The sequence below is a fragment of the Ursus americanus genome, chromosome 17 (genome assembly GCF_024610735.1).
Source record: "Ursus americanus isolate L20-20 chromosome 17, mUrsAme1.1.p, whole genome shotgun sequence".
NCBI classification, from domain to species: Eukaryota; Metazoa; Chordata; class Mammalia; order Carnivora; family Ursidae; genus Ursus; species Ursus americanus.
In genome coordinates this window covers 14,141,887-14,161,021 of record NC_142143.1, presented here as the reverse complement: position 1 = coordinate 14,161,021, position 19,135 = coordinate 14,141,887, and the positions used below count along the sequence as shown (strand labels likewise).

Genomic DNA, 19,135 nt, shown 5'->3' with positions numbered 1-19,135 from the left:
TTCAGCAAAAGTTGCCTGTCTGATACTCCTGTTGTAGGCAAGCCTTCCTTTGGAGAAAATATTGGCATTTTGGACAAAATCATAAAGTGAAAAGAAAAAAAAAAGAGAGAAGAGAGGGCCTTTATCACATAAGATGCTTAACCAAAGTGGACTTGGTCTGGAAAGGCTTATAAAACCTGCCACATGACTGGCACCATGCAAGGATAAGCAAAACTCTCAAATCCCACCGAGTATGCCCTCATTCAACCTGGATCCTTAGAGTGGCCTCTGGAGTGTCCATTGTTCCAGACTCTATGGGCTGTTGGCCATACCCACACCCAAGTCTCCTGGGACCCTATTTTGTATTCAGAGGGCTAAAAAAGCAGTGTGGCCAAATATCTCAGGTCTCAAAGTATTTCTAGTATGGTTGGGGAAATGATACAATTATATTCCATGAAACAGTGAGCTAAGTGCTGAAGTAAACATTGAAAGAGGGAAAGATCTATCTGGGGCCAGGCTATAGTTAGAGTTAAGGTGGAAAGGGGCTTAAAAGTTGGGAAGGGGATAGGGCAGAAAAATGTGGAAACTTGATTCCTTCCTTACAGCTACAATTCTTAAGGAGGGGGACGGCAAAGGACTTTAAAAAATGTTCTTGGAAATACCATTTCAATGAAATTTTCTGCTTCTGCCATCCCAGTGTCACTTCTCTGAGGTGTAAATAGAGTTTCTGAGAAAGAAATTGAGCTTGCATTTCTGAGGAGTATGTTGTTCCAAACTTTCTGCATTTCTATAGCCAAAACATTCAAGCCTCTTTCTAAACAGAATGAGTTAGGAGAGAAAGGGAAAGAGACACAAGAATAGAAAGACAGAAGACTCCAGCTGCAAAAGGGCATCTGCACGGTGACAGCTAATTACTGCTGAAGTCCAGGGAAATAAAATCTTTCTTCCGGTGCAAATGAGTGAATGGAGTTTCTGGCTGCTTGCCAAATCATGCCACCTTTCTGTGCCAGTTTCCTCATCTGGAAAGTGTGAATAGTACTTTGTGTTTTTCCTATCGAAAAATTTTTTTGTGAGATATAATGAGGTGTGGCATGGAAACTATAAGGCAGAATCAAGATGTTACTTAATAATAAGGAGAGTCATAGTATTAGTTATTAGCAATTATCCATTACAGCTAGTAGTCTAAGATCTGGGTAGTTCTCCAGAATCCGGTGTAAGTTGCCCCAGTTTTGGATCAATTCACCCCCAAATTCCTTGCTGAAGGATGAAGACTTGTCTGGCCTTGGTGGGGTTACCATTTCCTCTTGCCCTTTCTACTCATTGTTTTTCAAATAAGCTCTGGGCCTTTGCACTTGCATTCTTCCTGACTGGTGTTCTCTCCTCCCAGATTTCCACATGATTTCCTCCTGCTCCTCCTTGCTCACCTTTCAGCTAGAATGTCACCTCTTTAGAGAGACCTTCTCTCACTATCCCATAGAAAGCAGTGACAGCCCCCTCCCCCCCCCCCCCCAGTGATTTCTAACCCATCACTAAGTTTTGTTTCTTCATGGTACTATCACCACAGAGAATTACCCGATGTATTGGTGAATTCGCTGATGCATTGCCTTCAACTTTCATGGAAGCAAGGGCTTTGTTTTGCTCAATCCAACATCTGAAACAGTGTTTGTTGAATGACTTCACAGTTTACTCTGGGTGAGCCCGCGGAAACAACAGTCCATTATAGTCAGCTCCCAAGAGCAGATGGCGTCCTCACATCCAGGACAGTCGGGGGTGGGTGTGTAGGTTGTCAGTTGGTCCTTTCCCCTCTGACTCCGCTCTTTCCAGAGAAGGTAGAGAGTTATTAGCCTTTTTCCCTAACCTTTCCACCAGGCGCAGTCAGGGTCTCCAGGACCAGGGCGGCCTGTGACCCGAGGACGGACTGGTGTTGTGGTGGGTGGCAGTTGATTCTGGTTCGGGTCTGAAGAGCTCAGAGAGAAGGGTCGGTGTGTGGTCAGGGTACTGGCGAGGTGGGGCACGCGGGCGCCGCTCCGGGGACCACTCGGCAAGCGTAGGTCCGAGGCGCGTTCCGGTTCACGCACTCCGGTGCCCACAGCCGCATTATTCCCTATAAGGATCTGAACGGTCTGGGCCGGCCCCGCCCCGTCGGCCCGCGCCCCCGGCCCCGCCCCTTTCGGAGGGCCGATGAGGTAATGCGGCTCTGCCATTGGTCGCAGGGGGCGGGCCCCGAGTGCCCGAGAGGGGGTGCCCGGGGGACCCGCACTATATCACTCAGCCGCCCGGCAGCGGCGCAGAGCCGGCAGCAGGCGGGCGCTCAGACGGCTTCTCCTCCTTCTGCTCCTCCTGCTCCGCCCCAGCTCCCGCTCCTTCGCCCGGAGAGACCGCCGGCCCGCAGAGTCTTGCGCCAGCGCCGAGGCATTCTCGCTGCGCCCCATCCCGTCCCGCTGGGCACTCCCAGGGCAGCGCGCCCGAGGCCAAAGTTGCCCCGCACAGCCGGGCAGGCGAGCTCGGGTTGCAGCGGCCCCTCCAGCGGCGCGCACGATAACTTTGGAGAGGCGAGCAGCAGCCTCAGCAGCGGCAGCAGCAATGACTCCCTGGCTCGGGCTAGTCGTGCTCCTGGGCAGCTGGAGCCTGGGGGACTGGGGCGCCGAGGCGTGCACATGCTCGCCCAGCCACCCCCAGGACGCCTTCTGCAACTCTGACATCGGTAAGCGCTCCGGGTGTCCCCGCCAGAGCCCCCGCTGTGCCCGCTCTTGCGCTGCCGCCCGGACTGGGGCGCAGCTCCGGGTGGCATGGCGAGCCCCGCTCCTTTTCTCTGTCTGAGCTTGGGGTGGGGTGGCGAAACTCAGTTTCTTCCGTGGGAGGATCTGGCATAGCTGAGGGGGCAGATGCCCTGCAGAGAAAACCCACAGTGGCTGAGTGAACCCCTTGCAGCCTTTGCTCTCCTTTTAGGCCGTGAGGTCCCTCTTGGTCCTTTTGACATCTGGGAAATTTCCCTTTTCACTATCACGAGAGGAAGGGCTGGGGGAAAAGGGTGGGAGAGGATTCCTAAAACTTGGAATGCCAACTAACCAAAGTACTGGGATGCTCAATAGTTTTAAAAAAGTTGCCAGCCATGTGCACAAAGTTGCAGGAGAATCTTGAAGTTTTCTGAGTTTGCATTTTCTCCTGCACCCATGGAGTTCATTCTTTTTATTGAGACCCAACCCAGCCTCCCACTTCCCAGGCAAGGGCTAGGCGAGCTTCTTGGACTGCCAAGTTTGAGTGGATTTAAGGGGAAAAATGAGAAGAAAGCTGTGGGGTTGACCCTTTCCCGGAGGAACTGCATTTGAGAGTGTTGATAGCAAGCAGGAGGTGGCGTGTGTGAGGGATCACTTATCACATAGCTGTGAGAATTCACAGGAAGGCTATTTTTTTTCTTGAATGTGTGTGGGGAGGGGGAGAATGAGCAGTGGAAAACAGATTTGTCACCAAAAGAACAAAGATGCCAAGGGTCACATCATGGTGACAATTCCAAACTGGACTTAGTGTCTTGATTAGAGACTCAGTAAGAGGTAGAACCAGTTTTTATCCAGGGCCTTGCAAGTATCCTGGGAGAACTTGTTTGGGAGTGTTCGGAACACTTGTGTTTGGATGGCCAGAGGTGGAGAAGCAGCTGGAAAACATCTTTCCTCTCCTTTCCAGCTCATAAAGCACGCAAGTCCAGTGGCCCCTGCTCTCTCTCTCTCTCTCTCTCTCTCTCTCTCTCTCTGTGTGTGTGTGTGTGTGTGTGTGTGTGTGTGTGTACTTGGGCTGAGGTGGGGTGGGGCACAGTCTAGCTGCCCTCTGCCTGTGTCGATTCAGAGGTGAAGAATGGAGCGTGTGTGTTTTAAGTCATAAAGAAGAAGGAAAATTTTCCACTGGGTCCTGGGTGAGGGCCTCCACAAGTGTGCTGCAGGGGAGGAGGGGGAGGAGACAGGAGCCTGGCAGGGGAGGCAGCTGAAGTTGGGAGGGGCACTGCTGGTGGGCTCTGCTGAACCTAAGAGAAGTCAGGGAGGTGGCTGTGGTGACCAGAAGGTCAGTCCAGTTGGCAGGCGTGGGTGTTTATGTGACCTGGGGTCACCCTTGTTAGAGGTTTCCTGGGGCCCGTGCTGTGCACCCGTCCCTTTCCCTGGGGGAATCCGGCTGGCCCCTCGGCTTGTGGATTGCCTGAAGGATTCTTTTGGGCTGCCTGACGCCTAGAAAGTTTTCTTCCTTCTCCTCTCACTGCTTCTACCCCAAATCCACTTGGCCTGTCCCTCCTCACCCCATTGGTGGCATTCCCACCTAAGTAGTGTTGGTCGCTGCTGCAGCTGCTGGTGGGCTCTGGTTTTGCTCAGTGAGGAGGCCAGGAGGCTGACAGGTGGAGTCAGGGCACCCTCTTGGGCTGGACAATGGCTTGGGTGTGTTCGCTCAGATTTTTTTGGTGTGTGGGGAGAGGGAGATCTCATGACTCCCCCTTGCCTTTGGCTTTTGGATTTTCACCCTGGAAGCTCACCAGAGAACAGTGGAAACAGCAGCAAGGAGACCCTGCTTTTAATGGTGGCACTGATTGACTCTTAGGTTTCCTGCCATGGGTCTGGGTTGATGCAGAAAGTTTCTTGTAATTTCTCTGGATTTATTCAACAAATCCCCACCCTCGATAAACTGCCCAGAGAAAAGCTAAGTTACCAGGAAGTACCTGAAGACCAGAACATTGTGGCAGTGAAAATAAAAAGGAAACAAAAAAATTTTCGATACGCTGGCACCAATCCAAAACTGCTCTGCCTGGGTTTGGTGCACTGCACTAGTGGTAGGGATGAGATAATGCTTTTAAAAATGGGAGGTGTGGATGTGGGCTGCTTGCTTGTTGACCTCCGCTGCCTTAGAGTACCCCGCTGGTGTCCAGTAGGTGGCTCCCAGTTTTCCTTGCTGATAGAGCCTTTCTGGTTTCCAGTCTAGGTTGAAGCTCTGCCTGTCCTCTCCCTAAAGGAAATGTGTAGGGGCTCCCCATTCTCCTTGACCCTTATGACCCCACCAATCAACACTGTAGCCCATTAAAGATGCTCAAGCCAGACCACCAGCTTCTCTTCTAGAACCTTCCTGGCTGTTTTCTCTTTGTGGCTGAGTGCCATGTTGCTGGGCAAAGGGCACTGTATGCCTGACTTGGCCCTGTCTAAAGAACCCCCATGGCTTCCCTCTCCTTTCTCCTCATCCACAGGTGTCTCTTTTTGCCTTTCTCCCCCCAAACCCAGGGGATTGGCACTGCTTTCTGGGTGGGGAGGAGTTAAAAGGTGTTTCTATGGCAACTCCAGGCCCTGCACCCTAGTGAAGTGTTTAGGAGAAGAATAAACTACATGCCGGCTTATAAAACATACTGTGGGGGAAAGAAAAGGACTTGGCAGCAGCCAGGATGTCTGTGGCCCCCTCCCCACCAGTCAGTGCCCCTGAAACTCCTGACAAAACCTTGACTCTGGAGGAGGGAAGGGAGGGGGCTGGGAATGAAGGAGGCAGCCTTGGCTGGGTAGATCCTGCTCCAGCAGCTCTGTCCAGCTCAGGAAGGGGTAGGCAGTGCCAAGAGCCTTCTGAAAATTGGTGTGTGTGTGTGTGTGTGTGTGTGTGTGTGTGTGTGTGTGGTTTCTGCAGGAGGCAGGCAGCAGAGAGAGAGAATTTTGCTTCAGAATGCCAAGCCCTTCTCTCCAGCCTCCTTTGCATAGAGGAATGGGGCTGTGCCATGGAGTGCTGGGGGCCTGCCTCCTGAGCCTGTTGGGAATTCAAGAGTGGGGCTCAGCTTGGGGGCCCGCTGCCAGCCCTGGAGGACAGTCTCTGGATATCTCCGAATTGTTTTGACAGGGACCAGTGCCAGCAGATTCTTTCGGTATCAGATCTGAGGTTGTGGTTTTAGCAAAGAAGCCATTTTCAAAGAAGCCAGACCCATTCCCACACACACACATACACACACACACACACAATTACACTCCACACTGGGCTTTGTGACCAAAGGAAAATAAAAAGGATCAGACTTCAGAGAGGAGCCAGGCACTTGGGGAGGGGACCCAGGCTGTCTGAATCTTGAGAACCCTGGAAAGAGGAGAGCTGCTCTACATAGAGGGAAGGGACATCTCTCAGACTCTTACTGGGCACAAGCACTTCACAGATCCCATGTCCTTCATCCACCCAGCAACCTTAAGAGTAGGTATCACACCCATTTTTTCAGATGGAAAACATCAAGTCTAGGAAAGGTTGTGCTTCCCCGAGGTCATCCAGCTACCAAATGGTAAGGCGAATTCATTCTTAGTTATGCAATTCTTCAAAACATTTTCAACTTTCATTTACCCTTGATATTCTAAGGCAAATGACCCTTCCTTGGACTGAAAGGTAACAGAGCATTAACATTCAAAGCATTTACTTATTGATTCGGGAAAGTTTTCGTTAAAAATATGAAGAGAGCCAAAATGACCTGAGGTTTTAAGTAAATATCATCTTATGGGAGGGAGAAATAATAATAATAATAATAATAATAATAATAATAATTATTATTATTATTAGTTTAGGGTATAAAGAGAAAAATAAAGGAAAATTTTAATGTTCTTTGGCTATTAGAGCTGAAAGAGACCCTCAAAACCACCAAGACAAAGTAAAATAATGACTCAGTTTATCACACTGAAACCCAGGGAGAAGTAAAGCTAATGGAGACAAGACACCTTGGATTTCAAGACTCTTCCCCTTCTAGATGGGGATGAGTTGGGGCTGTCCAGGGCAAGATGCCCAGTCTACATAGAGGGCTGGTGTGGTGGCAGGAAGATCAGAGACTGGGTCCCGGCTGGCTGGAGAAGGTGCCTCTCCCACAGTTCTGTGTCCTTTTCACAATCCCTGGATAGATAAGGCTAGAAGAGTGGCCACAGAAGTGGCTTGGGTGGAGGGACTTTTGTTTGTTTTGCAGGAACAGCAGGAACCATTCAGCTCCACTGCTGAATGGCACATTCCAACAGGTTCATTAATTAAAAACAAAAACAACAACACAATTCTCCATTGCATTTGGCTTTTACCATTCCAGCCAGTATGTACAAGGAGGCCCCTTCTTTTAGCTTTTGTCATCATCAACTCCTGGGTGGCCTTGAGAGGCAGCGTGGGGTGGTGGAAAGGCCGTGGGGTGGGCAGAGCTGGGCTTAAATCTTTCCTCTGGGGCCTGTTGGCGATGTGCACTTAGGCACCTTATTGGATGTCTTTAAGCTTTGGTTTCCTCATTTATAAAAAGGGAATAATAATTTGCAATACCTTGGCCCTTTAAGTTTTCTCCATATTTTAAAAATCACAAGTATTCTATGAATACATTCTACATCCATGTGTGTATGTAACTGTGTGTACATGTGTATCCATCAATCATCTATCTATCTATCTATCTATCTATCTATCTATCTATCTATCTATCTATCTATCTAAAATTAGATAGGGCTATTGTCCTTTTTGACCACTTCCTCTAATTCTAGCTTCTTCTCCAGGTCCTTTCCTCCCTATGCATTTACATACATAGGTACCCAAAGGAAATTTATAGTAGTTTTTCCCTTAGACACATGAATGATACAATACCCTAAATAGTGGAATACCACATGCTTCTGTAACTGAACAATGTGTATTAGGGCTTGTTCTCATATATATTCACTTCATTCTACGTATAGTATTCCATGGGATTATAATTTTAAAAAGCTAACAGGTATAAAGTGGTTATTCTGTGCCAGGCACCATTCTAAATAGTTAACGTGCATTAACTCATTTAATTCTCTCAATAGTCCTATGAGGCAAGCATGCTACTGTCATTCTCACTTTACAGATGAGGAAACTGAGGCTTAAAAGAATTAGATAACTTGAGTTCAAGATTACAGCAGAGCCTGTATTTAAACCCCACTGGGCTGGTTCTAAAATATAATCAACTGATATGCTAGATGTTAATTGCCTTATACTATATAATATTATATATTACTCTATACTATTATAGTACTATAATATGTATCCCTGTAAGTATAGAATGTGTTTATTTAGCCATTTCCCTATTGATAGGCGTCTAGGTTTCTAATAGCTTTTCCTGTTTACGAAGAGCACGACAATAAATAGTTGTCTGTTTCTCTTTTTAACGTGTGCAAATATTTCTTAATAGCAAATATACAGCTGGAATTCCTGGACATAAGTAGGTATATTTTTCATTTTAACAGCACCTGCCAGTTTGCCCTCCAGAGTGGCTCTGTTCACATAGTTCTTTTCAGATGCAACATGAAGGAAACGGAGGGACTATTACAGCCCAGTGCCGGAGGGACGTCCATGCCTCTCTCAAATGGGAAAACAGTTTATACTTTTTATTGATTTTCTGAGGTTTTTTCTTGTTGCTCACCCTTTTTGTACCTCTGAAAGCAAACTTAGGGCCACTTAGATTAAGTTGATGGGAGTATTTTTATAGGGAGAGAGAGGCTTAAAGTGCCTGGAAAGCCATGGCTCTTGACTTGATGCAGTCTGGGAGTCATTCAGCTGAAGATGGATTTATTTTTTTGCTTTCATAATAAGCAAGGGGACTTTCATTACCTTAAGTTACTTGACTCTGGGGTTTGCCATGAGCTCATGTTTAGGCACAAGTGGCTGTATATTGAAGACATCTGCGCAGGGTTTTATTTGCTGACTCAAAGATGTCCCCTCATTGACTGGCCCTACCCAGACTGATGATGACAGTGAGGGGACTCATCCTTTTGTTTCCCTACTGCCCTTGCTGTTGCATTTGGATGGTGCTTGGATGGGAATGGTGGGAGGCCATGGGGAATGGAGATGGAATGTGGAGAGGAAAGTGTGGTGGGTTCTAGCCAAGAAAGATGCTGGGGTCATTATGGGAGCTAAAAGGGCTGGTTTAAGAGAGAATTTCACTGTCTGGATTAAAACCCTTCATTGAACTCTTGGGATGAAGTGTCATAAAATGGCTCTAATGAGCACCAGTCTGACCGCTGCCTCCTCCTTCATCATCCTCTCATCACTATCCCTTCCAGCTCCTGCTGTTCAGATACTCTGGGTCTTGGCCCATGCTGTCCCCTAGGTTTTGAACACCCTCATCAACTTCCCATTCTTCAGGTCTCATTTCCCTGCCCACCTCCCTGGCATTGGTGTAGAATAGTCACACCTTGCCCAAAGTTCGAACGTTGCAAAAACAAAACACTATCTTTACTAAAAACCCAATTCTCCAAAGCTGCATGGGAAATTCCCAGAGGGGGTCATTTTTGGGTGGGGAGAGACCTAAGAGCTGTATTCCACCCAGAGGGACGCATCTAACCCCTCTGAGAGGGGAAGCACCTGTTCTGCTGTCTGCATTACTTGGTCAGTCCAGTCCCATCTTAGGGCCATAATACACCATTCATATTCCCAGAGAAAAAAGCTTGGAGATTTCTAAATGCCACTCCAGCAGGGGGTCACCAAAAATGATAACTACCTTTCCCTGAGGTGTATTTATTGTGCTCCAGGCACTGTACCAAAATCTTTGCTTGCCTATCTCTCACCCTGTGAGGTAGACATGACCCATCCTAGCTGCCTGGTGAGTGATCTGAGGCTAGAGGGGTGAAATTGCTTGTCCAAGACCCACCTCTAAGAAACAGAATCTACACTTGCTTTGTCTATCCAAAAGTTGCATTCCAAATCAGAACAGACCAAGGGCTAGGACTCTTTAGCCACGGAAGATGCTACCCATTTTGCAACTTCCTCCACATTGGTTTTTTGACTCCCTACTGCCAGGGTTCCCCTCAGTATGCTTCTCTTTGATTTTCTTCCATAGCCCGCCTCTCCAGCTCCGGCCTCCCCTGTCGACCCCAATTTTATTGCCGTGTGGTTCCAACGAAACCAAGCCTTGAACCCTATTTCTAATCCTTATCGTGGTGCTCCTTCCCCTGAACCAGCTTTTCAATGCTGAGGACTATTTTTTTTTTTATCAGTTTTCTCTCAATGTTGGGAAAAACCACCCGCCACATTTTGTGTGTCAATGATTTTTCCATGAAAACCAGTTAAAATATATTAATAATGGCTGATAATAGCCATTTTTTTTCTGACATGATCAGCTAATACACAAACTAATTGCAGTCAAAAGCAATGAAACTTGGTGTCTTCTTAAGCCTGAGAAGCTTTCTCATGGGTTATTGGATGGTTTATTGTACGATCTGGGTTGGCTTACTGAAGTGCTAAAGATAGTGAGCTATATACTAGACCCAGGGTAGATCACTGTTCTTCACTCCTCCGAGAGCTGTTCTTTAGTTTTACACCAGTTTACCATCCCTTCTCCATGTGTGCAGGCCCACACATTTACAACTCTTACCATCTTTCTGTTTACCCACAGTGCTAAGAACGGGCTGGTAGAGCTAGCAGGTAACCAATATGTCCTGGTTAAGTTGCATACCCTTCCAGAGGAGGTGCCATGGGTTCGGGTGTTTGTTTTCCTGTGTTAATCTCTGACAGGCTGGAGTAGACACGTATGCATTGATTCTAGCTAAAGGGACTCACTAAATAGAGTTTGACAGGAAGTCACAAGGTGTCCATCCCAGTCGCAGTGGAACTAAGAGAAGTTTTCGCTCAGTTGCTAAAAAATTAGTGTCTAGAGAAGGGGAGGGGGCCTAGAGAAAATGTTCTGATTCATTTATAGGCATTTGTGAGCCTGGGATGGTTTGGCTGCCACAGAAGGAATGGCCCATGCTGCCCAACACCCAGTTCTGATTTGTGTTCATGTAAACCGTATCACCTAACAGTGGCATTCATGGCACAGAGCGGAGAGATGCTAAGTATCCCCAGGCCTACGGCCACCTGGCTGTTTGTGGGGGTGGGGAAGGGAAGGAAAGCTGTGAGATTTGGCTTCAGAGAGCCCAAGGTAAAGTTCAGCTAGTGGAAAAACAGAGCCCCAGAATAACAGGGGGTGGATGGAGGGAGGAAGTGGAAGTCCTGAGCAGATCAGAGCCATTCTAGAACCAGAGACCTTAAATATCGCATGGCAATTATCCCCTCACCTCTTCTCATCTTTGATCCCTCTCAGAATGAGGGCACCAGGCATCTGAGAGCCAAGTTGCCTGTAGAGAAGGACCGTTGCATTGAGAAATTCAGGGCTCCTGCAATCCCCCAGATCAAGGCATGGGAAGGTGAACCTTGCAACCTGGTCAGAGCTTGTGAGGACAGTGTTAAAAGAGCACCAGTGTTTGGCTGACGTGCTTGTGATTCATGAGTTAGGAGGGATTTCTTTTTGACCTGGACTTGATCATCATGAATAGACTCATAGCCTTTGAGATTTGGAAACATAGTAGCTCTTATGAGCTCTGCTGTTCATGAGCTTGGGTAAGTTCTCTGGCCTCAATTTGCTCATCTGCAAAATGAGGGGGAATGATAGTACCACACTGAGTTGGTGAGTAAGTGAAATAACTGAAGGAAAATGTTTAGCACAGAGTCTACCACATACTAAAAGCTTAAGAAATAATAGCTTTCAGTTGTGGTGTTATATTATATGGCAGAATGTGTATTCTCACTTTATTTTTGGTTAGGAAAATGGGGCTCTGAGAGATGCGATGTCTTCCAGGGCCACATACAGAAGGCTGAGTTTCAAAATTATGGTTGTTTGACCCCTCTCCCTCAGTCTAATGCTTTCCCACTAACCACACTGCCTCCCACAAAACTGTGAAACCAATAACCAAGTTCCCCAATTTAGAGTCTTAAGTCCACTTGATCTTATTCGATGATCACAACATCCCACGGAGGAAAGCAGGATGGGGAGAGTCATTGTTCCCATTAAACAGATGTGGATAGTAAAAAGTATGATTCCAGAGCTCGGTCCCACAGCCCACATGTGGAATTGGGAAGCCAAGTCCTATACTTCTAGACTCTGACAGGCACAGGTAGAAGATGCTGGGGTAGCTATTGGGAGGGCCTGGGGAAAGGATCAGTGACACTGAACTTGGATGTCAAGTCCATATCCCCTGTCCCTATCTACCGCCATCTATCCGGGGTTGTGAGATGTGCAGCGTACTGGACTGAGCACCAGGCTGGAGTTAGGACACCTGAGTTCTAGATCTTAGTCACCACCTGACTTTGGAAATACCTTGCTGATGTCAACTTCTCCGGATTTCGGGCTTTTATCTGTAAAATAGCAGGACTGGCTCTATGTGGTGTGTATGCACCTTTTTCACATATACTTCTGGTAACAGCATTTTCTTGAACGCTTACTGTGTGTCAAGTTCTCTTCAAAGGTGCTCTCTAGTCTAGCAGAATAATTGAGCACCTAAATCTATCAACGACACCTTTTAGGAGGTAACTTCTTTAGAAATATGGTCTATTAAGATAAGAGCCAGGATCTCTGTGGTTGTAAAAGCGGATGAGGGCTTCAACTGAACAAAACCGCTAATGAGCTGACATACTTTATCGGATGACATATTTGACCACCAAACTTCCTGTTGGAGAAGAGCTGATTTGCCAAAAAGATAGCAACCCTGCAGACCTAGTTGATGGCTAGAATTTAAAGTCAAGGTCACTTTGGTGTCTGTCATTGATGGCTAGAGAGCTTGGTAAAAATTCTTCTGATCCCCATTAATACCACCACTGAAGCTGATGGGTAAGAGGTGTGATTTAGACTCATTATTCATCAAAACAAGGTCTTCCTGATCCACTGTCTATCTGAGCAGTCCCTTGCTCCAGGAAATGTGGCTAATGGCTTGGCTCAAACCTATGAGAAGACCTCTCTTGTGAAAGCCTGGCTCAGAAGAAAACCTGTGATTAAATGTGTGTGATCTGATGGAACCTGGCTCACATGAATGAAGAGGGAGTTTAGAAGACCCAGAGCAAACATGTGCCCTATTGGGCAATCACAGTCCACTCCCCTCCCCAACAATAGGACAGAAACCCCCAAGTTCCCGTGACTGTAGCTTCTTGAAACAAATGTTTACCAGAAGGACGGCAAGATGCAAGAGAATCCCAACATTCATATTGTGCTCAGGGTACATTTCTGAGCAAATGAATACAATGCAAAGAGGCTGCACTTGAAACAGGCAAGTGTAGGTGTGAGTTCCAGTTTGTTCTTTGATTGATTCTCTCTTGGCCTGAGTTTTCTTACCTCTCACTTTGGTCAGATCACAAACCCTAATGCCTAAAGAGGTCATCACAGAAGCTGGATGCTTGCCTATGAAACATATGGAAACATTACTCGTTTCCACCAAAGAAATATATATGTGGTTACCTAATCTTTTGTTTTCCCACTGTGGAGGGATAAATGTGTACTAAAAATATTTCTTTATTCTAAGACAAACAACAAAACAAGGGGCACATGTGATATTAAGTAGCAGCTCATCTTTGACCTTGGAGTGGGGAGGCAACAGAACATGGTAGCAACTGTGTGAGCTGAAGCACCCATGTGCCTTCTCTAGGAAACAGCGAGGACTCAGCTCCAGGCTCTCAGAATGGAGCCTAGTAGTATTACCAGATTTCCAGTCTCTTAGGAGAAGCTAGGTATCCAAAATTTTAATATGAAATCTTCTGATTTTTAAATGCTGGCACAATTAAAGAGAAACACACATGTGTGTGCGGGCCAGACAAAACATGTTCTTGGGCCAGATTCAGCCCTGTGACTTACCAGTTTTGTGACCCTGAGCCTAGATGGTCTGAATTTCCCCAAGCTGTAGGATCTCTAGGTGAGTAAGATCAACTGCTTTTTCAGGCAAAATGAGGTACCTTGTTCTTTGTTTTACCAGAGAATACTGCTTATATGTTTGTTATCACACTCTCCATAGTTCCTGAGGAGGTTCAGAGCAAGGTTCTGGAGTTAGGCTGCCTGCCTTGTTCAAACCTTGGCTCCATCAACAGCTAGCTATATATTCTGGGCAAGTCAATCTTTCTCAGCCTCATTTTTCTTATCTGAAAAAGAGACTACACCATAACAGTCCTCTTAATCTCACAGAGGTGTGGGAGAATACATTGAGATAATAATGGAAGTCCCAGGCTTGGCCCACTGCCTGGCATGTAGTGAGGGTTTGATTAATGTCAGCCATCATATTATTACTACTTGGTGCCTCTCCCTAGATGGTGAGCCAGCTGGAGTATGGAGTCACATCTTACCAGCTCATTGCCTAATGCATAGTAGGCATGAGATAAAAGTATCTTGAATGAAGGAGGACCCTTGAGAAAGATACCATTGCAGCCTTCCCAGGCAATACTGCACTTAGCTCTGTGTGTGTGTGTGTGTGTGTCTCTCTCTCTCTCTCTCTCTCTCACACACACACACACACACACACACACAGAGGGAGAGAGAGAGGGAGAGAGAGACAAAAGAAATCAGTTTTCACATGTTCAGCACTGACTAGCTCCATAAGAAAAAGCTGTCTTAAGCTGCTAGGATAGCATGCTACATGGTGGCAATTATCTTGGAAAATGAAACCAAAGCCGTTGGCCATCCTTTTCCAACAGAGAAGACAAGAACTGGCTGGGGCAACCAGAGTGCAGATGTCAAAGCACAGGTGCTCACGAGTGTGCTAACATCATGGGATGCTTTGGCGGCTTGACTGATTTTTATTTCAGGGCCCCTTTAAGCCAGAGTAGATTCCCGGAGGCTCTTAAAATTTAATGCCCCACCTGAATAGTCAACATCTGTGTTTTATTTTGTTTAAAAAAGTTAACCCCAAATAGTTCAAATTCCTTCTCTATGCCTTGGAGAAGAGTTTCTTATCGGGAGACTCACAAGCAGGGAGACAGAAAGGCCAAGGTTAGACCAGTACAGACCAGGAGAAATAATATAGAGAGCCGCAAACACAGGCCATGCATGTAATTTTAAATTTGCTCACAGCTGCATTAGAAAAAGGAAAAAAAATTGGTGAAATGAATTTTAATACTATCTTAACTCAGGATTATCCAAAATATCATTTCAACATGTAGTCAATTCCAAAATGATTAGTAAAGTTTTAAAATCTTTACATTTTTGAAATTCAGTATGTATTTTACACTCATAGCACATCTAAGTTTGTACGAGGTGCATTTCAAATGCTTAACAGCCACCTGTGGTTAACAGCCACCACATGAATAGGATGGTGCGGATCAAGAGAATGTGTGCAAATGCAAAGCATCTTTTTTTCTCCTTTCAGTTGTTTAATGAGCTGTGCACAGAAATCTAGGGAAACTGGAGGTGCACTGGGCCAATCAAGGCTCCGAGATTCCTGACTCAGCTTTGTGGCAAGTGACTTTCAGGCCATGTGGGTCCCAGTGCAGGAAACCCCTGTGCTCTGATACTATATGTGCCATGTGACCTAGTGCTCTCACTTGACAGATGAGGAAACTGAGATCCAGAGAGGTGGAGTAGTTTGGCCTAAGAGACAGAGATGGAAAGAGAATAAAAATAATATTTGATAACATCTAACATTTATGGAGTTATTTTTATGTTACGTGACCTTTCCATGCATTATCTCCTTAAACTCTCATAACCCCCTGATGAGAAGGCTCTCTGATCTCTATTTTGCTGATGAAGAAATCTGGCCTCAGAGGAATGAAATACTAAAGCAGCTAATATTTATTGACAGCGATTCTAAGAACTTCACATGCATATATATTAACTCTACTATTTTCTGTAAACCTACACATTGGAAATTATTGTCATTATTGTCACCATCATTCCACTTTACAGATGGGGAAAAGAGGCTGAGAGAGGCTACGTCGCTTGCCTAAAATGCAGCTAGTACATGATGGAGCCAGGCTTTGAGCCCGGGCTGCTAGACTCGAGTCCATTACAAAGCATGCCCAAAGTCAGCCAGCCATGCAATGGCAAAGCTGGTATTAGAGCTGGTACATCTGTTCCCTGGTCCAGGGTCTTCCTTCACCAACCCGCTTTGTTGCCTGCATCATACTCCTCCTGACTTCTAGCACTTTCTATATCACTGTGCTGCCAGTAAGAACCAGACCAGGGAGGCTGTGGACTCCAGCACTAATTGAAGGGTCCAGGCAAAGCAGGCACATCTCTGGCTTGGCTGATTCCCAGGCTGCCTGAGCCCCTGAAGGCCAAATTCCTGGCCCAGTGCAAGAGGGTGAGAAGAACACTTGTCCAATTCTGCCTTCCTAGTTGGGTGAGGTCGGTGTACCAGGTTGGAAAATGGTGAGTCTAATTGCAGGGGGGAGAGCCTGCGAGGATTAGCACTCTTTAAATAGACACCAGAAAACTAAGAATAGCCTTGCTGCCTGGAAATTGATGGGTATTCCTGACCACAGGCCATCCCACTTAGTAGGTGCTCAATAAATGAAGGTAAACTACAGGAATAAACAAATACTGAAAATGGGTCACTAGGGGGCCCTCAGCCAGTGAGACTGTGCTCTATATAAAAAGAACGTCAGACTTAGGTTATTTGTGTCTCCCTGCAGGCTGGAGGCCTGTGTTACTTTTACTTGTCTACTTTTGCTGTCTTGAGCTCAATGTCTTTTATTTTGGGGCCAGGTGAACAACAGGCAATTAGAATGTCAGAGAAAGACAAATTTGGTTTGCTTGTTGCCTGCTATCCTACCGGGCTAGAAAGATGGGAATTACTTCCTTTTGTTCTATTATCATGACTTTGGTGTTCTCTACAACACTTTGCAGATTCTAGTTCCTTGGAGTCTTAAGATAGGAACCTCCAAATCTGTCTTGAGACTTTTATCCATTCTCCAATACTGAGTTCCTGGGTCCTTCCTGAAGGCTACCTCATTGTCTGGCTCAGAAGAATCGAGGTTGCCTTCCTGGCAGAAATTTAGCACCGCCACTTCTTGTAATTTATCAGGTGAGTTGTGAGGATAGGGGCAAGGAAGATTTCCATGTACTGTGGGAAAGCCTAAAGCAGTGTTTCTCAGGATATGATCTTCCGAACACCAGTCCTAAGAAATGTTCCTTCAGCCAACATGTTTAGGAAAACTGTTTATTGTATTACCCTCTTGGAGATGCACAATGACCATCAGCACAGTAAAGGCTCTGAGAAGTCCTGCTGTGTGGTAACCTGTTTAGTTCTGTTTAATCCAGCATTTCCTTGATCAAACAATCAATTTTTCCCAGAAATGTCTCTAAGCCCTACTGGTGAGATGCTGCCCATGTGAAGATTCTGAAAACTACTTTTGCCCACTTGCCTGTACTGTGATTGCTGAGGAGGGAAGGAAAGAGTAAGATATACTATCTGCACTGCATAGGGAAGTTGCTCATCTGGGGCTGCCAAACAGAATGGCTGCATCAGAGTGGGCACTTTATGGGGCTGGAACAAAAAGGAGGAAGGGAGGTGTGACCTTCAAGGCCAAGCACTGGCCAGATTTAATGATCCAGCCTCTGTCCATGACTTGTGTTACAATCTTACTTGGCTCCCTCAGTTCTGGGCACACATCAGATTTTTAAAATTCTGGTATCCTGGGGCGCCTGGGTGGCTCAGTCGTTACGTGTCTGCCTTCGGCTCAGGGCGTGATCCCAGAGTCCTGGGATCGAGCCCCACATCAGGCTCCTTCACTGGGAGCCTGCTTCTTCCTCTCACACTCCCCCTGCTTGTGTTCCCTCTCTCGCTGGCTGTCTCTCTCTCTGTCAAATAAATAAATAAAATCTTAAAAAAAAATAAAAAAATATCCTGGTATCCGGTTGATACCATTAGAGACTTGACGGGAGGGTACTGTGGCTGGCTCGAATGTGACGTGTTTAAGACTTGAAAGTCCAGGGGACAAGTATTGTGGAGAGGAAGTAGCAGAGGGGCTATACCTACCCCTGGTCCTGCCCTGGTCTTAGCTGGAGCTCTCACCTCTCTGGTCTATGCTTCTCTTAGATGAACATCTTCATCAGTTCATAGATGGGAGCATCCCTGAGAATCTGACTAAAACTATACACACACATTTCTAGAGTTTCTGACACCTTCCTGAAGGCCATTTATAATCATCCCCCATCCACCCAATTCAGAACACTTGTCTTAGAGAATCACTGAGTTGATGATGATGTGTTAAAACAAAGTAAGAAACAAACGAGACAAAACAAGAATAACCTAACTTAATCCAAAACTGTCTCAAAGTTAGTGGCACTGCAAATTCGGCAGTCGCTTGGAATGGTTTGGTGCATGACCTCATAGCTGAATATTTTGCCTCAGTCTACACAGGATCTGAGGTAGCCAACTGGGATTTCATCTCCTAGTTCATGGCTCAGGGATAAGCAGGTATGGACACTCCCACCCTATGCAGTATATCAAGTATGTTCACATTTTACCATAAGAATTGTAGCTAGCTGGGATCCCAGGAGGATAGCATGGGGATATAGAATAGGGGTTGGTGTCCCTAAAAGATAGGGCCCCAGGCCTGGCTCTGCTCCTTCTGGCTGTGTGATTGTGGGGGAGTCTCCTCCATTTCGAGGCCCCTTGATGCAGTTAGTGAGAAGTCTTGGGTCTGAAGCCTTGACTATTCAGACTCCTGCTTTCAAGGTATGTAAACAAGAGAGGAAAGGAAAGAAAGCAGGGTGGGGCTGTTGGAGGTGAAAGGCTGGGTGTTTGCCTACCCCACCACCAGGGCTGGGCCTCCTGCCCAAACCCCAGCTCCTGTACCCTTAACTCCAGTTGGAAAAGCCCACGTGACTGTGGCCAGACTGAGGAGAAGCCTCAGGACCAAACTGCTTCCACCTGGGCCTGGGAAAGGGGAAGTGGCTGGCCAGAGAGAAGCAGGTAGGGCTCTGGGGCCAGGAGGAATGTGGGCTGGGGAAGAATCCCTGTCATGGGGCTCTGACGCCACAGGCCAGGCAGGCGGAGGATCCAAGCCAGCGGGGTCACTTGGCCCCTGCTACTCCTCCTTGCCCCCTCCTTCATAATTTCCTATTTCCTGCCTCCTTCTCCTCTGACACAGTTATAAATAACCTCCGAGGCTGCCCTCTGGGCTTAAGCATAGGTGAGCCAGAGGAAAGTGGAGGGGACTAAGGTGGAACTGGGTCCTGCCACTTAGCCAGAGGGTCACAAGGTTTCAGGTTGCTCAGGGGAATTTTGTTTTCTTGTTTTTTCCACTAGGGAGTGAGGTAGTGAAAGAGGAAATAATCTGTGTTGGCTTGAAGAGTCCTGACCTCCCCCTTGGGCCAGTGCTGGGTTACGCCTGCAAGGAGCTGCCTCTCTGCCGGCTGTAGATCCCGGGGCCACAGGGCTGGAGAGGCTTAAAGAGAAGGCAT

At 46.8% G+C, this 19,135-nt stretch overlaps 2 protein-coding genes across 3 annotated transcripts in view; one reads left to right on the top strand and one right to left on the bottom strand.

Moving 5' to 3' along the window:
* Window positions 1-19,135, bottom strand: part of SYN3 (synapsin III) — a 451,755-nt gene that overhangs the window by 241,695 nt on the left and 190,925 nt on the right. The window lies entirely within an intron of this gene.
* The window catches only part of TIMP3 (TIMP metallopeptidase inhibitor 3), a 58,301-nt gene continuing 41,426 nt past the window's right edge, over window positions 2,261-19,135 (top strand). Inside the window, exon 1 of the mRNA XM_045779585.2 lies at window positions 2,261-2,683. Coding sequence (XP_045635541.1) covers window positions 2,563-2,683 — 121 coding nt within the window. The 5' untranslated portion in view covers window positions 2,261-2,562. The remainder of the gene's footprint in view (window positions 2,684-19,135) is intronic.